The sequence below is a fragment of the Suncus etruscus genome, chromosome 15, assembly GCF_024139225.1.
Source record: "Suncus etruscus isolate mSunEtr1 chromosome 15, mSunEtr1.pri.cur, whole genome shotgun sequence".
NCBI lineage: Eukaryota > Metazoa > Chordata > Mammalia > Eulipotyphla > Soricidae > Suncus > Suncus etruscus.
The window spans coordinates 80,090,612-80,100,551 of NC_064862.1; the positions used below are offsets into that span (position 1 = coordinate 80,090,612).

A 9,940-nucleotide genomic window follows, 5' to 3' on the forward strand; every position below is an offset into this window, starting at 1 on the left:
GCCACCGCTCCGGCCCTGTACTTAGGCCCACTGGCACTTTCCTATACATGGCTTTGCCCTACTCTTTCCTTCTTCCTGGTTGCCTTAGCCCCGCCTTCAGGCCCGCCTTCTGTGTGGCCACGCCCAAAACCCAAATTTGACTTGGCCACGCCCCTTAAGTTCTCTCATGCACAGTATTGGTTTGCTGCTTTAGCCCCGCCTTCAGCCCCGCCTTCTGTCGTGGCCATGACTATGAAGACTTGCCCCACCCCTATTGTGTTTCCACCTATCAGTTTTTCCCCGCCCACTCCTCTCACTTAGGTCACGCCCACCGCAGTAGCTACGTCCCCTTTGACCAATCTTGTCTCTCTGGGCTGTGGTCCTGCCCCTTGAAATTCTGGTCCTATTTCTGAGCCTTGGGCTCCTGGCCACGCCCACAATGTGACCACGCCCCACAGCCATGGCCACGCCCTTTCCCCGACTCCTCCCTCCTGTCTCCACAGCCATGTACCCCGCTGCGGCCCTCACACCCATCGCGCACAGTGTCCCCCAGCCGCCACCCCTTCTGCAGCAGCAGCAGCGAGAAGGTGAGGGGGCCCCTGACCTATCCCGGACCCCAACCCCTGACTCCTGAACCGGGATCCCCCTGCTTCATACCCTGGCAAGGAGCCCCTCTTTCCTCGGTGTGGGATGCGAGGGAACCCCGAAACCAAATCTTCCTCTCTGAAGCATCTCATTTTCCTTCTCCTCCTCCTGAAAATGGAGCCGTGCTAAATTCCAACCGGGTAGGAAATGCAAAGCTGCTTGACATTCAGGACTGGCCGAGAGAAGCTTCTTTTTTATTTTTATTTATTTATTGGGTTTTTGGGGGGGGAGGGTCAAAACCACAGGTACTCAGGGGTTACTCCTGGCTCTGCACTCAGAAGTCACTCCTGGCAAGCTCAGGGGACCATATGAGATGCCAGGAATCGAACTGAATCTGTCCTGTGTCAGTCGCATGCAAAGCAAATGCCCCACTATTGTGCTATCTTTCCAGCCCCAAGAAGCTTCTTTTTTAAATGGGGGAGAAGTGCGGGGTATCCCAGGTAGATGGAGGCCAAGGCATTCATGCAGATAGGACGTTCCAGACCCGTGTGATTCAGGATGTCAGCCCTATGGCCTTGTCTATGCCAACCTGTTGGAGCATCTGCTCAGGGACTTGTGGCGCTGCAACTCAGGTCAAAGGCAGCAAATGGGTGTTGCTGCGCAGTTCACAAAACCTGGGGCGCAGAGATCTGCAGTACCATTATTGTGGGAAAGGCACTTGCCTTTCATGAAGCCGACCCGAATTAGATCTGAGCACAGTCAGGAGTGATTCTGAGCCCAGAGCCCAGATAACCACTGGATGTGATCCAAAAGCCAAAACAAAAAAGGACAAGAAAAACCTACATAAAACACTGGGACTGGGGAGACAGTTACAAAGGCTGAGCACAGGTTTTGCATGTGGAACCTGGGATTCGATCCCTGGCATCACAGAGGCCCCCTAAGGACCTAGCCAGACGCTTGAGCGCTGCTGGATGTGGCTCCCAAAAGAAAGAAAACCATACATGGATGCTCCAGGAGGTCTGGAATTTTCAGACCTTGAAAGAAACCTGAATTTGCCTATGGAAGTCGCCTGGGGTGGGCTGCAGGAATGAAGAGAAAAGGTTTGAAACTGGGGGTGGGTGTAGAAATTTGGAGAATCCTTAGCTGTAGGTACTGTGGTAAACTGCAAGGCTTCTAGGCTTCTGCAGGTTACAGCAATAAGCTGCTAGTCTGCCTGCTGCAAGGCTGTAGATAAGATGCCCATGGGTCCCATGGGGTCTGGTTGCCTATGGAACCCACCCAAGAATGCCAATTTGTAGTGACTGCCCACCCAGGACACACAGAGAGAAACCCAGTATCTTTTATTCCTCCTGAAGTCTGAGGCCTACCACTGCTGCCCAGGGTTTCAGAGAGAGGGAAATAGAGAGATTCACCATCCAGAGGTGGCAGGGGGTGGGGGGAGGCCAGGGTTTAATAAACAAAGAAAGAGGGATAGATACAAAGCAGGCAACATCTCCCCAATGATGCTTCATCTATGCCCCCTCCCATGAACTGGCAGGTGCTGCTCTGGTCAATATTCAGCCTCCCCCAGAGGTCCAAGTTTTCCCTTTTATACCATTCATAACAGGGGGGCGTGACCAAGAGGCATGTCCAGGTTCAACTGTCATTACAGTGGGGGGTACCCAAGGGGTGTGTCCAAGTCCAATTGCCATACATCTACAGAGTTGGGGGTGGGGGGGGCAGAGACCAGGTGACTAGGGATCTCTGTGTTGGTTTTGAGCCACACCCGTTAGTACTCAGGGCTGACTCCTGGCTCTCCGCTCAGAGATCACTCTTAGTGAACCTCAGGAACACTATGGGATCTCGGGGATCAAACCCTGGCTAGCCTCCTGCAGGGCGAGTGCCCTCCCTGCTATACTGTCGCTCTGGCTCGAAGGCCAAATTCTTTTTGTTGTTGTTGTTGTTGTTTTTGGGTCACACCTGGCAATGCTCAGGAGTCACTCCTGGCTTTACGCTCAGAAATCGCTCCCAGCAGGCTTGGGGGACCATATAGGATGCTGGGATTTGAACCACTGTCCTTCTGCATGAAAGGCAAACGCCCTACCTCCATGCTATGCTATCTCTCGGGCCCCTAGGGCCAAATTCTTTTTTTTTTTTTTAATTTTTGCCCACAACCGTTGATGCTCAGGGGTTACTCCTGGCTAAGCGCTCAGAAATCACTCCTGGCTTGAGGGGGGGACCATATGGGACGCCAGGGGATCGAACCGAGGTCCATCCTAGGCTAGCACTTGCAAGATACTTACCTCTAGCGCCATCCCTCCGGCCCCAAGGGCCAAATTCTTTTTTTTTTTTTTTTTCCTTTTTGGTTTTTGGGCCACACCCGGCGGTGCTCAGGGGTTACTCCTGGCTGTCTGCTCAGAAATAGCTCCTGGCAGGCACGGGGGAACCATATGGGATACTGGGATTCGAACCAACCACCTTAGGTCCTGGATCGGCTGCTTGCAAGGCAAACGCAGCTGTGCTATCTCTCTGGGCCCTGGGCCAAATTCTTTTTTTTTTTTTTTCCCCTTCCCCCCCTGGGCCAAATTCTTTTTTTTTTTTTTTTTTTTTTTTTTTTGGTTTTTGGGCCACACCCTGTGACGCTCAGGGGTTACTCCTGGCTATGCGCTCAGAAGTTGCTCCTGGCTTCTTGGGGGACCATATGGGACACCGGGGGATCGAACCGTGGTCCGTCCAAGGCTAGCGCAGGCAAGGCAGGCACCTTACCTTCAGCGCCACCGCCCGGCCCCTGGGCCAAATTCTTAACATACTTAGAGAACTGAGGAAACTTGGCAAGGTGTGTGCATATGTGTGTGCGTATATATGTATGTTTGTGAGTTTGTATGAGTGAGTATATACATGTGACTATAAATGCATGTATATATGAGTTTGTATGTGTGTGAGTATATGTGAGTGAATGTGAGTTTGTATGTGATTGTGTGGGTACATGTTTATGATTGTCTATGGACTCCTTATGAGATTTGGTCAACGCTGTGGTTTTCTGTGTTCACGTAGTATTTGACTGAAAGGAGATTGCACACACAAATGTGACATGTTGATCACTTCGGGCATTTTATATTTTGTTTTATTTTATCTTGTTTTACTTATTGCTATGGGCGAACATACTCACTATGCTCTGAGCTTACTCCTGACTGCACTCAGGGATCAACTCTTGCTGTGTAAATGTGGTGCCTGGGGTAATCAGCGGCATGTAATGTAAATGCTTTACCCACTGTACTATCTCTCTGACCCAAGTATTTTTGTTTTGTTTTGTTTCATTTGTTTTTGGGTCACACCCGGTGGCGCTCAGGGATTCCTTCTGGTTCTACGCTCAGAAATTCCTCCAGGCAGGCTCGGGGGACCATATGGGATGCCGGGAGTTGAACCACCGTCCTTCTGCATGCAAGGCAAATGCCCTACCTCCATACTATCTCTCTGGCCCCTGGCCAAGTATTTGATGTTTCTACTTTATTTTCTTATTTTTGTTTTTTGATGCTCAGGAACTATTTCTGCTTTGTGCTTGGGCATGACTCCTAGAGGGGCTGGGGGACCAGTGGGGTATCAGAATCAAACCAGAGTCAGTGTGGGACATGGGATAAGAGCCTGACAACCCCCGTCCTGCCTCTCTGGCCCATTCCCACAAAGTATATGAATTCCCAGTTAGATGGTGGACATGAAGGGACAATCTTGAATGATCATTTGGTTGATAATAAGTTTCCAAATGCTGTTGTTTATGTTTTTATATTGGCTATGCTCGGGGGAGGACTTGGAGAAGCGGTGATGTTGAAGGTTACCTGTGCTTTAAAATATTAATTTTTGGGGCCAGAGTGGTAGTCCAGCCAGCAGGGCACTTGCCTGGTACATGGCCAACCTGGGTTTGATTCCCAGAATTCTATTGGGTCTCCCAAGCATTGCTAGGAATGATTCCTGAACGTAGGCGAGGGGTAACTCCTGAGCAAACCAAAACCTGAGCAAACCTGAGGGCCCCCAAACCAAAACCTTATTTCAGCTAGAAAGATAGTATAGTGGGTAAGGTGTTTGCTTTGTAGACAATTGACTCAGATTTGATCCCCAGAATCCCAAGCTGGGAATGGTCTCCAGAGCCCTACCAGGAGTGCTACCCCACCATAGAGTCAAGTGTAAGCCCTGAGCACCACAGCATGTGGCCCCAAATCTAAAATTATAGAAAATAAAAGTAGGGCCCGGAGAGATAGCACAGCGGCGTTTGCCTTGCAAGCAGCCGATCCAGGACCAAAGGTGGTTGGTTCGAATCCCGGTGTCCCATATGGTCCCCCGTGCCTGCCAGGAGCTATTTCTGAGCAGACAGCCAGGAGTAACCCCTGAGCACCGCCGGGTGTGACCCCCCCCAAAAAAAAAAAAAAAGAAAAGAAAAGTAAAAACTTATTCCTGGGAGGCGTGCCAAGTGATAGTACAGCGAAGGGGGGCCCTTTCCTTGTACACAGCTGACCCAGCTTCATTCCCTGGCACCTCATATGGTCCCCTGAGCCTCACTAGGAGTGATCCTGAATGTAAAGCCAGAGTAACTCCGAGTTGGGTGTGGCCCCAAAACAAAACAAGCAAACTTATTTTTTCATGGTCTTTTTATACACCCACATACACATCATATACATGCATAATAATGCACAATACACATTCATGATTAGCAGATTCAGGGGCCCTGGGATCTGTGAATTGAAGAATCATCTATTACCGCCCATCACTGACTGTTGATGACCCCAGGGTTAGGGTTCTATCCAAGGTTGGAAAAATCTCTGCTTACTTGGGGCTGCAGCCTGACATTTATGTCTTATTGTATTCTGTTGACTATTAGGCTTCTCAGAAATGAAATGTAGGGGCCGGGAAGGTGGCGCTGGAGATAAGGTGTCTGCCTTGTAAGCGCTACCAAGGAACGGACCGCGGTTCGATCCCCCGGCGTCCCATATGGTCCCCCCAAGCCAGGGGCGATTTCTGAGCACATAGCCAGGAGTAACCCCTGAGCGTCAAACGGGTGTGGCCCAAAAACCAAAAAAAAAAAAAAAAAAAAAAAAAAAATGAAATGTAGGGCCGGGGAGATAGCATGAAGGTAGAGTGTTTGCCTTGCATTCAGAAGGACGGTGGCATCCCTGAGCCTGCCAGGAGTGATTTCTGAGCATAGAACTAGGAGTAACACCTGAGTGCTATAGGGTGTAACCCAAAAACCAAAAAAAAAAAAAAAAAAAAAAAAGACAACTTCAACTCAGAAATGAAATGTTTGCTTATACACCTGTTTTATTTGTATTAATTTGGACTTGGGGAGACCACTCCTGATGATACTCAGGGGTTACTCCTGGCTCTACACTCAGCAGTCACTCCTGGGGGTGCTTGGGGAGACCTATGGGATGCCGGGATTGAACCTAGGTTAGCCTTGTGCAGTGTCAGTGCCCTCCTCACCGTACTATTGGTCCAGCCCTTGTAGCACCTGTTGTAGGTGTACAGAATGATCACAAAGATATAAAAGAGAGGACTGGAGCAATAGCACACCAGGGAGGGTACTTGCCTTGCAAGCAGCTGCCCAGAGTCAAATCCCCTGCATCCCATATGGTCCCCGAGAATAGCCAGGAGTTATTCCTGAGTGCAGAGCCAGGAGTCAGCTCTGAGCATCACTGGTGTGTGCAAAAATCTTGATAGGATACAAATTCTTGGGGCATATGACATGTCAGTGAATCCAGAATGAAGTTCAGGGTATTTTATGGGATTAGAGGCTATCTGGGGCGGGGTGGGATCTGAAATTAATGATTCCACTGAGTGCTAAAAAGATAATCTGAATTTGGGAGGGTTATTTGGGACCCAAGGATGACTTGGGTTCAGAATGTCACAATCATAGCATTTAGGCCCCTGCTTTTCCTTCCCCACCATACTCCTTCTTTCAGGGCATCCATGAGCTCCCTTCCCAGGACAGCTGGAGCTTCTAGGCCTGCCTCCCTTCCCCAGCGGTCCGCCTCCCCTCCTTGGGGGCTTTACGTCTTTCTCTCCCCCACCTGCAGGTCCCGAAGGCTGTAACCTGTTTATCTACCACCTCCCCCAGGAGTTTGGAGACTCGGAGCTGACCCAGATGTTCCTGCCCTTCGGCAATATCATCTCCTCCAAGGTGTTTATGGATCGGGCCACCAACCAGAGCAAATGTTTTGGTGAGTGCCTACACCCATGACCTTTCCTGCTAAGCCCTTGTACTCTACCCTCAGTGGAAATGCGTAGGTTCCACCCATGTTCTTCAAATGTCCATCTCTCCATCTACTGTGTGTGCCATCATCCACCACTCACCTATTTGTTCACTTATTCATTCACCATCTTATCTAACCTCTACCATCATATCTATTCATCTATCCATATAACCCATTCATTTATCCTCTCACCCATCCATCCACCTATCCATCTACTCACCCACCCATATGCCTATCTATCCACTGACACTTCCATCCACCCATCCATCTATCCACCCATCCTATCCATACATTCATTGACCTTTCCTTCCACCCATCCACTGATTCATTCATTTATTCGCCCATCCATCCACCCACCCATCCATTCATTTGTCCACCCACTGATTATCTATTCATTCATTCATTCACCCATTTATCCATCTATTTACCCATCCATCCACCCACTGTCAACATCGGTTGTGTACTATGGTGCATTCTTCTGGGTTGCTAACCTACTGTGGGAATCACAGGTTTGCTGTGCTTTCTGTTGAAACTCCCTGTCTGATGACAGACATTGTCTATGTCCGTCGGTCCCCAAAAAAGTATAACAGGTGCTTCCAGAGATCTGGACTTTGAGACATTTCATTATGATGGGCTTAAGGCAGATGACATAAGTCATCATAAGATCATTGACACAAATCCAGGAGAGATGAGCAAGGAGCTGCAGGTGATGTGGAGAGAGATATGAATAGATTGATGATGAAGGTCAAACAAAATCTGAGAGAAGAGCAGTGTGGGGGGGAGCTCATAGCCTATGCAGAAGCTCTGGGGTAGACAGGGTGGAGGCAGGGATAAATATCAAGGAAGGCCTTCAGGGTCTGAAGCATTGAGAATAACACAGAGGATGGGCATGTCCTACAAGGCTGGAATGACATTTTTGAAAAAAATAAAAGAAAAAGAAAAACCAGGGGCCGGGAAGGTGGCGCTAGAGGTAAGGTGTCTGCCTTACAAGCACTAGCCAAGGAACAGACCGCGGTTCAATCCCCGGCGTCCCATATGGTCCCCCCAAGCCAGGGGCGATTTCTGAGCACATAGCCAGGAGTAACCCCTGAGCGTCAAACGGGTGTGGCCCAAAACCAAAAAAAAAAAAAAAAAAAAAGAAAGAAAGAAAAACCAGCCACTAAAGGGGACCACCCTGATACTCAGTTTTTCACATAAATGAAGTAGGTTTAGAGATCATGTGCCATCTTTTCTTTTAAAGCCTCCCTTCTTTCTGGGTTCAAGAGTACAGCAGAAGCCCAAGGTCTCTGCCAGATTTTCTACACAGCACCCATGAAGTATCCTTGTGTCCCTAAGTTCTTCCTTATCAGGGCAGGAAAGAGAATCATAATAGGACTAGACTAGACTAGATGAATGGCAGGGGGTTAGAGCACAGGGGAGGACAGCTTCAGTACCTGTGATGGCCTGCAGGGGAAGACAAAGGCAAAAGTGGCTGCAGTACCTGCGGTGGTCTGCAGGGGGAGACAGAGGGAGAAGGCATCTGCAGTACCTGGGATGGACTGCAGGGGGAGACTGAGCACAGGGACAGTGGGGTGCAGCAGGGAAGGAATAGAGGAGGAAAATGGAAACCAGGCCAGACAGACTGGCCAGCAAAGACAGATGGATGCCCTCGCCTCCAGATTGTATGGGTTGTGGGAGGGAATGAGGGCAAGGGAGCTGGCTATCTTTGGTGGGGAATGTGAGGGAGGAGGGGTGGTACCCCCATAGGCCTTGTCCCCCCGCCCAGGCCAGCCCAGCCCCACAGTGCACTCTGGGCCAGGCCCTTCTGCTCTGCTGAGCTCCCCCCTATCCCAGGTCCCGCATCTCCAGGCCCTGCACCCCAGGCCCCCCAGCAGCCCTGGAGATCAGAGGGCCTCCGCGTGCCCACCTTCCGGCTCCACCCCGCGCTCTCCGCAGGCTTCGTGAGTTTTGACAACCCAGCCAGCGCGCAGGCCGCCATCCAGGCCATGAACGGCTTCCAGATCGGCATGAAGCGGCTCAAAGTGCAGCTGAAGCGGCCCAAAGATCCGGGACACCCCTACTGACCCCACCCACAGCCGCCCCAAGCTGCCGGCTTGGCCCAGGTGAGCCGCCAGGCGGCCCCCCCTACCCTGCGCACCTCACACCCCTCCCTGGCCCAGCCCCCTTCGTCTGCACCCTCTGCCCAGGCCCAGGGTGGTGAGGGAATTTTGGAGGAGGTTTCGAAGCATGAGTAGGAGATCTCCTGAGACCCTCTGGGGCTGGGTGGGTGCTGTGTCCAGGAGCTTCTGTCTTGTCCTGTGAAAATGTTCTCCCAGCCAGACCCCTCATTTGCTGTGATTTATCCCCAGTGGGGTGAGGGTTAAGTGGGGTGTGGTGTGCCCCCCATCTCCCTACCCTCTCCCCCATCCAAAAATCAAAACTACAAATCACCCTGAGTGCTTTTTGGCCCCCTGAGCAAAGCACTTTATTGAAATTAGGGAGGAAGGGATGGAGATCAAGGACCCAGAGGTGCCAATGTACTTGCTCATGGCATTCTTGCAGGCCTTGGTATTGTCCGGGGCATCAGCGCCTGGGGTAGTGCTGGCTGTCTGGCAGGGGTGCTGGCATGCCCAGAAGGGAGGAGATTCTATCCCCCAAGTGCATCTCAGACACACAAGGCAGAAGCAGTATCCCCAGTACCCCAACTAGAACCTGCAAACGCCTTGAATCACAACTACATGTATTGGAGTTGGGGACAGGAAAGGAGAGAGAAAAGACAAAAGCGTGTGCAGGGTGCAGATATGGGGCTGGGCCACCTCAGTCTCCTCCAGGGCTGGGGGACACTGTGGGGAGGATGGCCTCGCCCGCGTGTCCCCCCAGCATGGTCCCCCCTAACGCCCACCCTTCTCCGCCAGGTGCGGGGCGTCCCCACCCCCGAGGGCATCCCCCTCCCACCGACCCAGGACATTTCCGTAAATTACAGCCGAGTTTGGACACCAGCCCCCCCTTCCCCGCCGTCTCCCCTGCCTGCCCACCCACAACTCCCCCAGCTTCCCAAAATGTGAAGCCCCTACCCCGAAAACCAGCGGGAGCGGGGCATCGGGCTCCTGGGGGGGTTCAGCACTCCCTGGGGAGATTTCTTTCCCCCGCCGTGGTTTCCCCAAATGGAATCGCAACTT

At 51.4% G+C, this 9,940-nt stretch overlaps 1 protein-coding gene across 4 annotated transcripts in view; it reads left to right on the top strand.

Annotated features, from left to right (window-relative positions):
• The window catches only part of CELF5 (CUGBP Elav-like family member 5), a 40,376-nt gene extending 31,225 nt beyond the window's left edge, over window positions 1–9,151 (top strand). For 2 of the 4 annotated variants that reach the window (XM_049788633.1, XM_049788635.1), the window contains exons 10-12: window positions 483–566; window positions 6,606–6,749; window positions 8,718–9,151. In XM_049788633.1, the coding sequence (XP_049644590.1) occupies window positions 483–566; window positions 6,606–6,749; window positions 8,718–8,845 (356 nt within the window). In that variant the 3' untranslated portion in view covers window positions 8,846–9,151. Of the gene's footprint in view, window positions 1–482; window positions 567–6,605; window positions 6,750–8,615 lie in introns of all 4 variants that reach the window. The other 2 variants (XM_049788632.1, XM_049788634.1) reach the window with 2 other exon arrangements.
• The last annotated feature ends 789 nt before the right edge of the window (window positions 9,152–9,940 follow it).